At 40.4% G+C, this 17983-nt stretch overlaps 1 protein-coding gene across 1 annotated transcript; it reads right to left on the bottom strand.

Moving 5' to 3' along the window:
* Nucleotides 1-1678: 1678 nt before the first annotated feature.
* Nucleotides 1679-6747, bottom strand: NRBF2 (nuclear receptor binding factor 2; the record flags this gene model as incomplete). Its single annotated transcript, XM_009582313.1, has 3 exons — nucleotides 1679-3212; nucleotides 4367-4407; nucleotides 6663-6747. Coding segments are annotated over 3 exons (843 nt in total), but the record flags the coding sequence as incomplete, so codon positions are not given.
* Nucleotides 6748-17983: the final 11236 nt, after the last annotated feature.

Raw genomic sequence — 17983 nt, 5'->3', positions numbered from 1 at the left:
GAGCTGTTCACTAGGCCATGGTCTGACTCTTCACTGGTATCTCCTGCTCCAGGACGGTCTCTGTATTACACAGACATAGTCAGCTTTCCACATCACCTTCATGGGCCTTGTGTAACACTAGCGGTTACGCTAGCAGTGCTTATACGGCAGCTCCGTGCTCCTATCCTATTAAAGGGAATGTGGCACCCATTCTCCTTTCTGCATCACTCACGGGAGTGGAAAACTCGTGCTAAGCCATACTGCCTGGAGTTTGATTTCAGCAGCAGTCACGTGTTGAGTAGGCAGACTGCAAGAAGAAACAACATTTGCATTGCAGGAGACAGAAAAATTTTAACAACACTTTCAAAAGTAGAAGCATGGAGTTTTGCCCCTACTTGGCTATCTTCCTACAGAGAAGCAGCTTCCTTCAGATCTGGTGTTTTGTTTATGCAGCTATATACATGAAGGGACAGCTTAGTCTTAAAAACAGAAGGAGAGCTTGCAGTTCCTCTACCCCAACTCTGAAGAATCCTGACTCTTCAGCAGAGCTAGCCAGGCTAAAAATTGCTTCCTTCTCCTACAGTTGCTGTTTGCAGAGACAGCTGAAATGTCTGTCTGTAGCTAACAGCCCTGGGCTATCATCCCTGGCAAGTGACATGAGATAGGTGCTTAAATAATTTTCTTTCTTTCTTGTAAGCACATACCATTTTCTTTGCTTTACTTACATGAATAGAAACACTATGCTCCACTGCCTTGTTACCTGTAACAGCCAGCCAGGCAGGTGACGGTGGAGAATGTAACTTGCCCTTTTGTGAGAGCAGCGAGCTGGGGCTGACCTGGAACAGGCTACCTCATCACTGTTCTGTGGGGACACGTGCTGAACTGCCTCAAATGAAAAATAACTTTGTTTCCCCAGCAAGGTTAGTTTCCTGCTACAATTCAGCACAAGGGACCTCCTCTAATGAGCTTGTCTTACCTTTGTTTCCATAGGCTTTTTCTAGCTTCCAGTCCCTACTCTCCTTCAAGCAAGCATAGAGACATCAGGTATACAGAGGTAAGGGGAGAATTTGCACAGCAGTAAGGCATTCTTGCTGCACTTCCAAGTCTATTCTGGAAGAAAGACGTACCCTTAGAAAGCAAGCTTACTTTGTAACAACACAAGAATAACTTAAAATGGGGTAGCTTGCAGCACTTAACATTTTTCATTAATCAGTAACAGCTAAAGTTAACTAATGCCTCCACCAGACATTGCAATGCCTCAGTTCAGGTACAATGCCTCAGTCCAGTGCTAGGGGTAGGGCTGGCTAACGCTCTGGGGCTGGGCACTGTCTGACCCGTGCCGAAGGGGGCTGAGCATGAGTAGGGCTGCACTGCCCTCCACAGAAACCAAAACCCTGAACAGGTGTGTGCAGCTCTCGCAGCGTGGTTTGCTCAGCTCCGGGTAGCCTGTCCCCAGGCAAACGCACAGTGCTGCTTCCTCTGACACTTCAGCCCTCTGTAGATGTTGGAAGCCAGCTATTAGCCGAGTCACTTCACATATAGGCAAAGCCCTCTAAATTCATCCCAGCTTTCCCATATTCGCTGGATGATGAACGCAGAAGTCCAGCTGTACGTGGGTACTAACGCTGTTAGTATAAATCTTAATTTGTTTTTTAAACTCTGCAACATTTGTAGAGATGTAACACACATTTAGTGTCAAAACACCTTGGTTTTTATTTTCATATCCTTTTTGAATCAGGTTAAGCTGTAAACAATTTCTTTTTCAATCAAATACTGCCAGCTAGAATTACTTCCATTCAAGCATCACTGAAAACAAAAAGGGTATTTTTCCTTAAGTATAGATTTTTTTTTTTTTTAAACAATGTCACTTTATACAGAAACCAATAGCTAGATTCGATGCACCCTGATTAGTTATGTAAACAGATAACCCAAAAAAACCTCGTCAACAGAACTAATAAGTTGGTTCCTTCATAGAATGGAAATTAAAATCTCTCCTGACTTGAGGTTAACGTGGTCAGGAGAAAAGAGCGTGGCACATAAATCCATCTAAGAGGTGTATAAATTGCACTGTATCTGAATTAACAAAGTTATGCATAATGAAATGCACAGTTTAAATTCATGCTAGAAAGCATTTTTCAATATGAAGTGGCAGCCAACTGGCAACCATAACAGTTAGGTTCTGCACCATCATTTATGGCATTATAGATAACTATTACATATAGCATACTTTAAAACCCTGAAGGATTGTGTTACTTGAAACATTCTCCAGGCAGTCATTTGGTTTGAAACATTGGGAGAAAGACTAAAGAGCTTGCCATCTTATACCGATTATGGTACCTTTAACTTTTATGAAGTAGATCAGACATGATGTGTATTTCACAGTAACAAAGTTGCCTTAATGCCTTTTCTCCAACAGTAGGATTGTGTTAGATGTTTCTGCCCTCAGATCACCATTGTCCCTGTGGTTTTCCCTTTTCTTAAGTCTGGGTAACTACATTGAGCACTTTTCCTGGTTTTTAACTATTCATCAGTCCTTTCAGTATATCTTCGGAGAGTTCCAGCAGAGGGAGTTCAGGAGATGGGATGTCCAGGGGGGGAAGGTTGGGTATCGGAATGTCCTTTGCCTTCCCAGCAGCTGTTGCAAACTTCTGCCAAGTTGCAGCTGAAGAAGTAGTTTCTGAGTGTCGCTGCAGACCCCACAACTCTGACTTCTCGACAAAGTCAGCATCTACATCCAACTCCTTGTCTACTGGAGATTTTTGGAGTCTAGCTCTTTCTGCTTTTAACTGCTTATTCTCTCTCCTTAATCTCTCATTTTCAGCTACAAGAAATTCTATGTGCCGTTTCAAATCTGCAATTTTGGTTGCCTGCTCTTCTATTATTGTTTTGTCATCTTTTGGAGCTTTACTCCCAATACATGCTTCTACCGGCTCCTTTTTTTTCTGAAGCAGAAATAATAGTGTATCCGGGTCCCTGTCAAAGACACCCTGAATATCCTGTGGATGTTTCTCTGTGGAAGGGCTGTATTTCTGAGTAACAGGAACCAATATGTTTTGATCATCAGAGTCTTCAGCAGATGGCTTATAAGAAGTCTGAAGATGTGCAGCTATTTCCTTGTCAGCATTCTGCTGGGCTTTCAGCTTTTCCTCCCTCTTTGCTCTTTTCCACCTCTCCTGGATGAGCAGTAACTGTTTCATGTGACTATCCCTTTGTAATTCCAGTGATAGCTGAGCCTGAGTAAGAACAAGATTAAACAATTTAATTTGTGATCCTTAATCCCACCTGAATATTCATGCAAGTAAAGTTGCATGCATGTAAATATTTACATAAACAGCATCACAACATGCCTGAGGGAGCGGGAGGAGCTTTTGTTATTCAGATACTAAATCCAACGAGAAGTGATCTCTGCTTGTACAATGCAACAGATTCAGATATGTCATCCAAATTTAGCATAACTACTAGTATTGTGGAGTGAGTTAACATCTAGTCTTTTTGGGTTTTTGTTTGTTTGTAAGTCACTGACCAGGCTATGATAATACCTCTGAGCGGAGGCACTAGGAGTTTAACTGACCTATGACCAACACCAAGAAGGAAGAGATTCACTTGGCACGCACAGCCACATTTCAGCTAAATAATACAAACTATTTGTATGCTTCTGTGATGGTATCTGCGTAGATATATTAATAACATCCAATCACTAAGCAGAAAAGTGCTCCAAGGCCAGATATGGTCCCAAATGATTCAGCCATATTTAATGAAGTGGATGGCATGGTGGTTAATAACTCACAGGAACCACCTGGGTAAGAGGCTACCATTTTTCTACAAGAATGACTCTTTGGAGGAAAGACAGATGTCCGATCTCCAAGGGTTATTTGCTTTGATAGTATTGGCTAAACTCAAAGCCTGCTACTATAAAAGTGCTGACCAGACTACACTACTACTTTCACAGATAGATTCGTGCAATGAATAAGGAAAGGTGTAGTGCTGTTCCGGAGATCCCCCAGTCAGGATGAATAAAACCAAAATTACAGGCTGTAAATGAGATGCTCAGCTTTGTGTCTCAGCAAAACAGCCTAAGTGCCTCACAGCAAAAGTTAAATATGAAACTAGTTTTATCACCTACTTGAAGATGCCTTGCAGACTAGAAACCATTGCTGGAGAACCCTTGGATGGGTTAGTAGTTCTCTTGTCCCTGCTCCACGTAAACTTGGAAAAACTCTCAAGGAAGACTAGCATCGCTGCACTTCTAAAACTCCTGGTGCTGTGACCATGGGTTCAGAAAACTATGCAGAGGCTAACGCCCAGGAGAGGTATGATCAGTTAGGGCATAATATGACACACAACAGAGCTATGGCTGATTCTGGCGTCTGCTGCACTTTGGTCTCACCTGCTCTGACTGGGTCAGCTTCATAGCATCTGTAAGGTATGCTGCAGAAGAGAAAATTGATAAACACTTAGGACAGGGTTACAAAACCTAAACATTTCTATAAAACCTAAGAAAAGGCTTTGGACCTTCCGTGTTGTGAATCCCCACATAAAAGCAGCAGTCCAGAGACAAAGTATTTACCAAGTTACAGTGGCTGGAAACACCTGCTGTTTTTAAAAAGTCCTAAAAAATTACTGTAAGATCATGTAATACATGCTACACCCTTGCCATGGTATCCTGTTGGCTCAGGTTGTTCCAATTTGTTTTTCAGAGGAGGACAGCAGCCATTTCCAGAAAGTCCCAGAAGAATAACTTTCTGGGGAAGGGAAGAAACACAACTAAGGACCAGGCTTTTAACATACAAGCATTTTAAGACAAAATGTGGTAAGTAAAATCCTCCTGCCCATGGCACACCAGTATTATCAAGTCATGCTTTTTAATTATATTCTTGATGAAGGGGTATAGTCCGTAGTTCCCCACTTTTTTCATCAGCTTCCACTCCAAACCAGAAAAGGTGCTGGCTTACAGTCAGCAGCACTTCAGACTTTAAGCATATCTTGCTAGTGCTGAAAATGACAAGATATAAGAAATTCTTAACCAAATTGGGAAGGATGTAAGATAATGGCACTGAATCATCAGATGAAGAAAAGCAATAAACATTCAATGCACTTCTGGGTTTTGTCTTGGTATATGAAGTGAAGGAAACCAAAAAGAAAAGTCTGCGTATTAGAATGTAAGTGCTATCCCTCATTGCTCTGAGTATTCATAAATACCAAAAAAACTATCAGTTTCTCATTTTACGGGGTTTTCTAGTATTTATGAATGAAAAGTGAGAATGCCTGGTATCTAGGTTACGATGTTCGGAGTAGCCACTTATTTTGTCTCCACACAAGCTCTGTCACTGGAAATGTCCTACTTGTTGCATCAATTAAGACCTCCTCTTTCTTCTTCTGCCAAGCAGTTGCCGCACTGTCAGCCAGCTGACGGACTCCAACACAAATAATTAAGCATGTCTAGTTAAGTGGACAGGTAAATGCACAAAGTCTCACTTAGGAGAGGCTGTCAATTGCAGCATCAAGGCCTGCCACACAATCTGCTGTTTTCATAGAATCATAGAATCGTTAAGATTGGAAAAGACCTTTAAGATCATCGAGTCCAACTGTCAACCCAACACCACCATGCCCACTAAACCATGTCCCTAAGCGCCTCATCTACATGTCTTTCCAATACCTCCAGGGATGGTGACTCCACCACTTCCCTGGGCAGCCTGTTCCAAGGCTTGACAACCCTTTTGGTGAAGACATTTTTCCTAATACCCAATCTAAACCTCCCCTGGCGCAACTTGAGGCCATTTCCTCTCGTCCTGTTGCTTGTTACTTGGGAGAAGAGACCAACCCCCACCTCGCTACAACCTCCTTTCAGGTAGTTGTAGAGCGCGATGAGGTCTCCCCTCAGCCTCCTCTTCTCCAGGCTAAACAGCCCCAGTTCCCTCAGCCGCTCCTCACCAGACTTGTGCTCCAGGCCCTTCACCAGCTTCGTTGCCCTTCTCTGGACACGCTCCAGCACCTCAATGTCCTTCTTGTAGGGAGGGGCCCAAAACTGAACACAGGATTCGAGGTGCGGCCTCACCAGGGCCGAGTACAGGGGCACGATCACCTCCCTCCTCCTGCTGGCCACACTATTTCTGATACAGGCCAGGATGCCATTGGCCTTCTTGGCCACCTGAGCACACTGCCGGCTCACGTTCGGCTTATGTTCAGCTCATGTTTTGCTTGAGTTCTGGGAAAGCTGAGCTCATCACCTGTTCTTAGCTGTCCTGATTCAGACATTAGGAAAGGGAAGTAAGTAAACTTTTGTAAGCAAACATTTGTCTATATATTTCCTTTTTCAACAGAGAAAGCAGGTGACGTTAGCTATGAAAGCAGTGAAGAAAATATAAAGTGAAACTGGCTTACAGCAGGTCCCTAAACTGCAGTTTGTGCAGGACACAAAGTGTTGGCTAAGTCAAGAACTGAGTCAAGAACTGCCTTCACAGTGATAACCACCCCCAATCAAAACAACTTTGGAAATGTCTGGCTTTTGCTGCTCATATTAGAGAGAAAGTTTCCAAAAGGGTGCTTGATCTGGACTGAAAAACAGATTCACATTTTAAGAACAAAAAGAGTATTTTGCAAGTAACTAGATATTCTACTTACATCAAGCATGCAAATCTAGAAACTGATTTTTAAAAGCTGGAATGTGAGAAATACCTACTTACCAGCAGCTTTTTTGTGACAAGAAATTGCTTCTTCATATTTCCCTGCTGCCAACAAACGGTCTGCTTTTCTGCTCTGCTGGTGAGCCTTAAAATAAAGAGAGCATTGTATCAATGAGGGTTTTCCGACAAATAGTTACACCTGTTTTAAAAGTAATCAGTACATCTGACAAACTGTACTGATTCCAATTCTCAGGCTTTTAGGCTCCCACTCCCTTCCAAGCTTTATAATTTGATTTCTTTTTTAATACTACCTTACAAGAATCCGTACTGTACAGGTTAGAACTGAAGTTTGTTAATGCAGCAAAGATGGTGTGTACACAAAATAATCCCTTTGAAGCTGTTTGTCAGAAAGTACATGTTCTCCTTTATAGGCAGGCATTCACTGCAGTTGTGTAAAAAGACCAGTAGGGCCATAAGAAGTTATGAGAAGCTGTAAGTATTTAGAACCAATTCACCTGGCAGGATGCAGGATATTTGAATTATGTTACAGCTTACAGCTGGTTTGACATTTTCTGCTGCCCCATGCCCAAGAGGCTTTGCCTCTTGGGTGAAGAAATTGCAAAAGATCTTGGGTTTTTTGTTTGCAGCTTACACCAATTAATGGAAGCAGCACAGCCATAGTTAAAGATATCAAAGTCACGTTGTTGCTGAACAACAGTTAAGTCTATACTAGCATTTGTAAGCCACCAAAGTAAACCACTAAGGTAGACTAAGGATGTTGCTGAAAGCAAGCAATTGATGCAAGTATTTGCATATGCTCAGTGAGAAACTGTATTGCATAACCAGCACTGCAACATTCATGAAAGCAAGTCTTTTTGTCTTACTACAAGACATGAATTTTACGGTCCTTCCTCCAAGACAAGCTATGTAATATGAAAGGCTACAACCACTAACCGGCAAGGCTGTCAGTAACACAGACTATTCATGACTGCTTTACTACATGTTGAGTTTGAAGTAAACAGACATCAAGTACCGGGCACTGACTCTGTGAAACAATACAAGACACTTAGGAATCTGAAGAAAGTGTTTGCCTATTTCTTTGGTTTTTAAGATTACTGTTTCTCAAGAAAGCCTTTACCAAATCCATACTGACTAAACCTGTAGGGGAGACAGACTTGAAAGCCTGAAATCTGCCTCTGTAATTCTGTCTCTGACCCAAACAAATTCTCTATTCCCTCCCTTCACCCAAATAAAGGCATAAAACATATCAGACTTCAGATGTTTGGTGAATATAAGTCACTGACTCACTTTAAGCATGTTCCAGGATCAACATAAAAATGAGAGCATTTGTCTGTATCCTCATATGCTGGTTCCTTACAGGCCTTATGGAATTATACTTTTCTCTGTCTCCTGCAGCCTTAGAAGAAGCATCGAAGGTCAGATAATCCAAACAGGATGGTAACATGATTCTATCAGGACTAACATGATACTTATACTAACATCCATTTTAAAAATAAGTTCCAAAATGCAGATCAAGTTCTTTGTCATCTTTGTCCTCCAAATTGACATATCACCTACAGTGTTACAGTAAGTTCAATTTGCTACCAGAATTTTAGCAGCTCTGACACCACAGAAGAGAATGACTTCTACAGAAAACACTCTTTTGGGCAACAGCTGTTCTTAAGCAATCCCTAGCAGTTATATCACTGCTAATATGCTAATATGGAGTGTTCTTAAAAAAAAAAAAACAAAAAAAACCCCAAACAGAACAAAACAAAACCCCCCACAAAAACCTCTCCTTGATCCTTCACAATGAATTTTTCAGTTATATTCTTCTTCATTCAATCCTCACAGCATTGTCAGCATTCCCTGTTTCTTCTGCCCTGAGGTTAAATAATCTCAGAAGAGTAAGTGTTTTTCTATTGGAAAATCATCTATTTTATTGCCTTTTTCTATGGACTCCTACAAATGACACAGGCTGGAAAGATAAACTTATTTCCCACGGGAATGAACAAACGGTATCAGCTCATATAGAGCCATCTCATCAGTTATTCATGGCAGCTCATCCAGTTACAAATTAGCTATGTCATGGACATAAAAACACCTGAGCTAGCTCCTTGCAAAACAATTTTTCAATAAATTAGTATTGATACAGCTGCTTCTGCAAACTCTATGGGCAGGTCTAAAAAACCAGGGAAAGCGGAAACAGGGTAGCTAGAGACAGAAGAGCTAAGAAAGCAATTCGACAAGCCAGGCGCCTGGTTCCATTTATTGGTTTCTACATATAAGAATTTGAGTCTGATTGCTTTCAAAGGTTATTTTCATGTGTTTTAAACTACTGGAGCATGATCTTACTCAAATCACTTAAGCACATGCAGAACATCTGAGGACAGTCAGTTGTTATTTGATTGAGCAATTAAATTATTTCTATTCACAATTAACTCCCAGTGAAGCTGAAGGGAGTCTCAAGAAGTTGGGCTAGACTGTGAATAAAATTAGGAAAACAACAGTCCAGAGATGCTAGCAAAAAGAAAAGCTAGGATTCTCTGATTACAAGGTCAAAATGCCTTTTTTGCTGTTACATCAAAATATACGGATGTCAGGCTATCTTACTCTGATGCAGAGCAGCAGACTTCCCCAGTGGAAACAAGAGGAACCACAGCAGGAGAAAAAAAAAAAGAAAAAAAAATTCAGTGTTTCAGTACAGCCTTGTGTGAGAAAGCTAGGTGTTTTGCAGCCAGTCATGGGGGAGGAATTCCTCATTTTGTATGTTTTCCTGCCAGCCTGACAAGGAAATATTTACTTTATTCCACCCTGTGAGTGTTTGTTCCAGTTAGTTTATTGTGCAGGGACCAAGGAATTTCTCCCATTTTCATGGTAGATTATTCATCGCCAGCAGTTTGAAGAAATTAGTGGTGCTGTTTCCTAGCAGCAAGTGATGAAGCTGCAACAGAAGTACTTGGATGCTTAATAGCCACATATCATGGATAAGCTCCTACATCTTGTCTAGTCTGCTGGTTTATTCTTAGCGCTCAGTTACACTTAGCCACATAGCATTCAACCATTGTTAGCAAATCTATTTTGAACTCAGAGTGGCCTGTATCCTATTATAAACCTGGCAATGGAAGAATTGGTCCTATATCACAAAGTGAAAAAAATGGCTCTCAAGTTTATCCCTGGTCTGATGTCATGCTAGAGGAAGGTGTTTACACCAACAATTGGAGCTGCTGTGCTGGTTCCCAACAGATTCAGGCAGGACTGCTTTGACTTTGGTCCTGCTGCTGTGATGATTAGAGAAACAGCTGCTGCATAACTGCAGTGGGTTTATATATCTGATTTATCTTTCCTCTTCCAGTTGCAGTGCTGGAAATAAATGTAGGATGTGGTGTAAGAATAATTATAATTTATTAACAAGCTATGGAATTGAAGGGGGGAAGCAGTTTGACAACTACTTCCAGATGTCCCTCCCAATCCAGACAAGCAGGAATTCCCAGTAGGCAACTGGACAGGTGTAACAACTTGACTCTCATAAGAGGAAGCAGGTGTGAGTGAAGGATGACCAAGCTAAAAAGCTTCCTCACATTGCTCTAACATATTTGGTTTGTAAGGGGTTTGTGTATGCCTTGTTGTGTCACTTGAACCACTCTGGATCAACTACAGAAGCAGGTAAGCTAGACAGCTTTCCTCAAACTTTCCGACTGCAGCTGAGATGTTAAGGGATGATACCTGCATTTGTAAGTTTGTACTGCTATTCCAAAGAAATGTTTCTATTTGATCCTCCACCCAACTAACCCAAACCATTGACTATGTAATCTCTGAGCAACAGAATAAAAAAATAATCAAACCACCTTCTAAAACAGCAATGCAGGTCTCCTCTTTGCCTAGAACTTTCTTTAGCAGCCCAAAAATTAACACCCAACTTTTTTTTTTTGAATATAAACTAGACAATGATGTGACTGCAGGCCATGAGAAATGAAGCCATAAGGCCCACTTGCCAGAATTCTTGCCACTCCCTCAAACATAAAAAATAAAAATGCTAGTTTTCTTTCTAGAGAACACACACCATTACAACTTAAAGGATTACCACCGTATGATCCTAGCTTAGGTTGTGGGGGGAGGGGGAAAGCTGCTGCTTTCCCCATATGATTCCAGTTGATGGCTAGCTATTACAGAAAGAAGAGTAACAAGAAAAAACCTGCTTGATCCTACAATATTTATAAAGGTAGATGTAGTACTACTCATTTTCAAACAGGTTAAGTCTACTACCGTCTCCTAAGAGCAGTAATTCACAACAGTTCTCCTGTAGCCGAGATGGAGTCTTGTGTATGTTTTGTTTTCCTTTGTTGCCCTAATGGGAACAGCTCTTCTGTGGACAAAGCCTTGCACAAGATGTTAAGCTTACAGCTGCCTTTGTTCGTTGTAAGGGACTCTCTAGAAAGTGATGTATTTTAATATGATTATGAAGCACAGATTACAGTGCCTTACTTACTAATAAAGTTACAAATGAAGGCAGGAAAACCTAGCTGCTAAAGTGATGGGGCCTGAGAAAAGCTAACTGCAAAGAAGCTCTGTCTAATATACCAGTTTGTAACTGTTTTAAGTGAAAACACTGTTTGCTGCTAACATCATCTATTTTATGCTACGGACTGTGAATACCAGTTATCTTTGCCAGAAAGGATCAATACCTATGCTTTCTTACTGCTGAAAGCAAAGATGAAGGAGGTTTTTTTGAAAGATGAGGGATCTGTTTGGGGATTTGTTTCCTTAAGGTTGCAGGGCTGTTTTTCTAAGACTGTATATGGGAGAAAGGAAGAGTCAGAAAGTGCACATTGCATTGCTTCCATATTGTATGAAAGAGTGCTAAGTATCTTCCATGTGGATGTTTACAGCAGCAGGCCACAAAGGGTGGGATGAGGTGGTGCACCATTGTTCCCCCCAGCCCACAAACACTCTTGTCAGTGCTACACATACAGAAGTCTCTTTCAAACCCATTCTTACCAAGAAATAGTGAACTTAGAAAGGTTTGAATGCATATGTCTGCACATGCATGGAAAAATGGAATGAAGAGAGAATACAAGTGGAAAACTTGACCTGAGAGGTCCAAGAATAAACATGGCCATCCTTTTAATTAAAAAAAAAAAAGTGCAATCATGATGAATAAGACTCAAGGTGACTATGGAAAATACTTGTATTTACAGGCAGTTACACTAAAATAAAAAATAATAAAGAGTTGTACTGTAACTTATGCTAATTAATGGGAATAATTTGCCACTAAGCCTAAGGAAATGGTAACGTGTAGCTTTATCAACAGAAGCAAGCCCCCTTAAAAGTATTCCTTATATTCTGTAGAGAAAGATAGAGTTGACTGAAGGAGAAACAAAAAATGGCAGAACCCATTGTGGCTGCTCAACCAATACCACTAGCCACATGTTAGCTCAATTTTCTGTCTTTGAAAGCCTGTACTTAGCAAGGTTGACAGAACAATGACTCAACTGTAAATTACAGGTTAGTGTGACTATAGAGCAAAACAAGTATGAAACTCTCGTGAGAATGTATTCTCAATATTAACAGACTCCTCACTCACTTTGTATTGAACAGTAAAGATGTTGAAGTTCAACTTGCCTGTAAGCAATAATATTAGAATTTAAATAGATGGGCAGACAAGCAACCAGTTGTTTAGCCAACCAACATTAATTCACTGAATAGCTCTAATTGACTACGCGTGTGTTCCCAACCTATTCCAAATTTAAGATAAAATGGTTAGTCTGAGTTCCTCACCATGCAAATGCAATTAAAAGATCTGGAATGAAACCAACTCACATTCACACTGGAGTCTTCAAAACCCCATATAGGCATAGCTGCAGCTCTTTCCCGGATCACCTGCAACTTCATTAAGGTGTGGTATCCTTTTACTTAATGCATAGTCAAATCAACCTCATTCTCTTCCTTTTCATCCATTTAGTATGATAAAAGCACTAAATGCTTCAACTTGTTTGTCAGAGACATTTTGTATCCCTACAGTTCTCAGCTGCTTTCATAATGCTTTTCTTGTCCCTGTATATAGTGCTGCAGCTGGTACCACAAAAGTCTTGCTAACTGGAGGTTATAAGCTAAATGAGAACAATTCCACTGCCCTGATAATAAACAAAAACAACGTGGCCTCCTATACGTAGCCCTAAACCACATGGCTCAAGCTGCTACAGCAACTGAGCTACCCCTCAGTAGGGACAACTGAATCATCACAACAAATGGTCCAGTAAACAAACTATTCCAGGAGCAACAAGTTCAAACAATTGGGGCAGAAAGGCTTCAGCCATGACTTCAGCCTGCTGCCTCCCTGGGCCTCTATGAGACTGGCGTCATTTGGGTCTTTAAACTGATAGGCATGCTTACTCAGAGCTGAACTGCGAAGCTTGACGATATGCAAGTAATGCCAGCGTGACGCAGCAGAAAGGCACTGCTGGTAGGTACCCAAACAGCATAGATACCAGCGAGGAAATAATACTTCTGTCAACCACCCGTAGCTTAGCTAATTATGTTCTTGACTGGGAGCTACTGCAAGTTGTTATATATGCAACATGGAACAGTTTTGTGTTGTGCTTTAATAATTATGTTCTTGACTGGGAGCTACTGCAAATTGTTATATATGCAACATGGAACAGTTTCGTGTTGTGCTTTAACAGTAGTTATACGACTGAATACAACATTGCCGAGCTTTTCCAAGGAGGCTATTACTGATCTGGCTGTTCAGCTGAGTATCTGATGCATCACCTCAGCACCTCCAGTCACTTTACTCAAACAGATCTGCTGCTGCCTCTGTGGGTTCACACCTTATGTTTCCCTTAGCGGAAATGAATGGTCCCATATAGATCATGTTGTTACTGGGAAAACCAAGACAAGGCTTCCACCACTGTGGTAAAAACAGACTTTGCGTTAGGGATGTCTATATAATGATACTTCCACTTTTATTACCTAAAAGCTTGTTTTCTCTAGTTTGAGTTCAGAATTGAGTGCATCTGCCTCTCTCTTTTTTCATTTTAGATTGGATGAGTAAGTATAGCATCTTTCAGGTTATGCTTTATTTAAAAAAAAAAAAAAATCAAAGAAAACAAACTGGATTCAGTGGATGTTTCTGTAGATTAACATAATATTCCTGTTTTTCCAATCAAAATAACAGACGTGCAGGCTGCATTAAGTCTCAGACACATTGGCCCATGTGGTTTAAATCCGTTGGTCTCTGGTAAACTTTCATAGATGCTTTCTATTTTCTCCTTCTACTCTTCCATATTGCATATTTATTCTGCTTGTTACTTTGCCCTTGTGTGGATGTAATATTCACTTCACTTCTAAACCATTTCTTAAAGTAGCCCATGGATTGACTTGCACAGGAATGGTTGCTACCAATGTCTTACAGCATTAATATTAAAAGCTTCCATTATACGAGATTCTTGCAATATATATTTTGTTGTGTTATTCTCACTCCAGCCACTGGTCTGTGCTTTCTGCTTTTCCTCAAAACAACAGGTCTTCAAGCTGGGTCCCTTACACTTCAAGAAACTTACAGGCAACATATATTCACCAACTTTTGGATTGTATTTTATTATAAGCCATACAGAGTGCTATTACCTGGTAGAAAGAATACAAGGTAGAGGTGGTATAGCTCCTTAGCAAATATTCTTTAGGAAGATACTGAGATATTAAAGTAGAATCTGCAGAGTTATGAAGTCCTGGATGTCAGACTCTGTTCAATGAGCAAGTTTCCTTTTTAGTCCGTTCTTGAGGTTAATACTATTTGCCTCATATTTTTTACTGTGTTACTTCCAACCTTGTGATGGTCAGCAGCGTGCTGTTGTATTCTTAACTGATATCTTTTGCTCCTATACCTACGGTTAAAATTATTGCTGGATGCGAGACCAGAATTCTTTGCCTCAACCAGATGGCAGTAGGAATTGCCCCTACAGTAGGTAGCACAGAGAAGCTCTTAACTGCTTTTTTTTTTTAACAGAGCATCTTTTCTTATGAGACTTACCTTCATGCTTTTGCAATAAAAGTTTTAATCTGTTAAAGAATGTTGAGATGTCTTAGTTTATGGCACTCTATTATGTGTGAAACAAGTGTTCAGCTGGACTAGATATCCGCTATATGGTTGCCTGCAGGTGCAGAGACTGCACTTAGTGCATATCAGTTTTAAGTTCCACAGCACAACCTAAGTATTTTATTTGTATGGTTGAAGAACTGGCTTCCTTGTTAGTAAAAGCATAAGGATCAGGGCTTTAACCCATTCTTTCAAGGTTAGATGATGTTTCTCATCTGCAAAGCATACAGTACACTAAGGGGGGGAGAGGGAAAGAGGGAAAAGGGCAAGAGGAAGAGACAGAATGAACGTTCAAGTATCAGCGATGCCCCAAAACACTTTCCCATGGCTCTAACAACTCAGACAATGGCAACAGATTTTGGAAAAGTTGTTTCAATTTATTCCTAAATGAAGTATCACTGGATACAATGAATACCTTGAGGACAGCTCAGTGGAAGAAAAATCAAATCAGCAGTTAGTGTTGTAGCACAAGCCCTAGAAAGGTTAAAAGAAGGAAAGATGGGGTTAGGCTTGGCATGATTATTTGTTAAGCATGAAATGATGGCACAGGAGGTGTACAAAAAGATAAGAATAATGTTAAAAGGAAAAATAAAAAGGGGTCTAAAGAACTAAAGCCCAAATTCTAAAAAGATAGGTCCATTTCTCATTGAAGTCATTTGACCTGAAGATCAAAGATTAAAACTTCCATTAAACAAAAACCACTGTAGTTACAGGTCTTTTTTTTTTAAAACAGACCTGGAAAGCAAATCATATTTGTCTAGTGCCATCTACAGAAGTAAATCAGTGAATTAGGGAAACCAAAATATAATTAAACTTAAGAAAAAGAAGTATTATTGATAGTTTAAGGCATTAAGACCCAGATGCATAAAGATAAAATATTATTTTGAGGGAAATGTATCTTTCAGAAGGTAGAAAAAGAAAGTAACCGAAGTCAGCAGAATACAACAAGGTATGGCATGCCACCTGTCATTAGGAAGGCTAAGCAAATAGTCAAATATATAAACAATAACTGAAAGTGAAAACCACCAATATAAGTGATTAAGTGCAGTTGGTGTGCTACATGTTGACAGAGAAATAGAGACATTAGGATACTGCAAAACTACTACAGATTTTTTTTTTTTTGTCAGATCAGCTCCCCAGGAAAATCAGGACAGTATCCATGCTTTCCAGTAACTAAGACTAGATGCTCAAATACACAACAAATGAACGAGTTTTACAGGACAAAGCAACATCCAAGAACTGTAGCAAATTCTAATGAAAAGTCTTAACTAAAGAAAAATCAATTTCGCAAAACTTGGCAAGCCATGATACACTGAAAGAAGGAAAACATCTTGTACTTAAGTCATTGATAGCAGATAAATAAGTGTTAACTACTAGTGTATTCAAAACCACTTTGTAGTTTAGGGTTTTTCTTGTTTGGTTGGTTTCCCCCACCCCCCTCCTCTCTGATGGTTTGGCATCTTTGGAAAACGTTGTGCTTTTCCAATCCACAGGAACTAGATTTAGGTAAGAGAAAAGATTTATAGGAGAAGTAAGTGAAATACATGACACCTGGATAGTATCAAAAATTAAATGAACATTCTTACATTGGAGGTTGGCACCTTCCCTGAATGTTGTTGCAAATCTGAAACTCAGCTGCAGAGAGGGACTGTGAATAGAAGAGCTTTGCAAAACTCTAGTTACTCCCTTATGTCCCTGTAAAAATGTAGGCATGTTCTAACCATGTTACTGTACCCATTCAAGCTCTTGTCATGAAGAGTTTTCATGGTGTTTGACACAACCTGAAAAGACGGGTCATTTTTCTATATAAGATGATCCATGACTATATTGTGCAGCAGTTTCAAGAAAAATTTTGTATTTCAGGATACTCATTAAAAGGGAGTAGGAACATGCAGAGGCAACTTCATAATTTTATGTACAGAACTATATAAGGCAACTTTTTTCCTGTATCATCCATTATGCAGAACTGTCTTGATCTTATTGTTAGCCTGGTGTTAGGTGTGATAACTGCACACTCCTGTTGTGGTCAGAGGATCATCAACCAGGCTTTAGTGATATTCTTGTTACTCCTACAATCCTTAGTAAGTGGTCTCAGTAAGACACGCTACTAACTGGTGACATCTGCACTGCCATAAAGTTGCTACTTTCAGCCATTTACTAATGAATATTCAATTACCATTTTCTCCTTAGATGCCCATGCACTAGATCTACTTTTAAAAAGGTTTTTACAGTGTCTGTGAAATAGCTATAGTTTATCCCTCCTGCATCACTGTGCTGCAAGTTTATCTGACTTTAAACCCACCACATCAACAAGTTACAAGAGCTTTCTACTTCCTGCTGTTCCTTATTTCAATCAGGCTTCCAGTATACAGAGTAAAAAGTCTGAGACAGCATGATGCAGACATACCCAGAGTGGTTCTGCACCATCGGTTCAGATCTAAATAGACCATCTCCCTGCTAGACTGTCAGCCCTAATTCCATGGGTGGTCTGCAAGGCCAATTTTACAAGCCTTTCTGAAACTAGAGAGAGCAATCCAGGAACACCTGACTGACCCTGTATAGAGCAGGCAAGGGTTTGTCAGGGCTGACACCATGCTGGAGCAAATAAGCTTTGATTAAAAACTAAACTGACACAAGTCTGAGTTTTGCATGGCAATGTCTAAACAATTTCTGGATCAAACTCATTCCTGGAAGCACTACAGCTGTATTCCTGGTGTGCTGCTTCTGGCTAATTGGACTGCTGGACCAAAGCTAGTTTTCTAAGGGAATGCCCTGTGTATCACTGCATCTGAGGCATAGTCAAGATACAGCTTTGATAAAACCCACAAGGCAGCAGAGAATTAACTGTTTTTGACCCTAGATCTTGTCTATGTGACAGAAACCTACCAATTTAGGCTGTTTAAAATCTGATTAGCTTTTGTGAAAATGCATTTTTCAGGCATCTATGTTTCGGTTAAAGTTCCATAGCAATTTAGTTTAAGCAGAGTAATTACTGATTTAAGATTTTAAAGCATTTCATCTTCTGAAATCAAAAGAAGCATTTAGTCAGTAGTGGGCCCTGATAAGTCTCTCAAACTCTTTAAACTCACATAGATATGGCCTGTGTCATCTAAACGCTTCCTTCCAGAACTTCCCTCGTCCCTTGTGTTTGCAACTTGGGCCAGACTAACACGCGCACCCCCCCAAAAGTAAACATGCCGCTACACGCACCCCTGCGTTGTTTCCTCTCCCGCAGTGCTCCCAGCTGCCCCCGGGCAGGGAGCAGCCCAGCCCCCGCCGTGTGCCG

Source organism: Fulmarus glacialis, unplaced genomic scaffold (genome assembly GCF_000690835.1).
Source record: "Fulmarus glacialis isolate BGI_N327 unplaced genomic scaffold, ASM69083v1 scaffold5377, whole genome shotgun sequence".
NCBI classification, from domain to species: domain Eukaryota; kingdom Metazoa; phylum Chordata; class Aves; order Procellariiformes; family Procellariidae; genus Fulmarus; species Fulmarus glacialis.
This window is presented reverse-complemented; position numbering and strand designations above follow the sequence as displayed.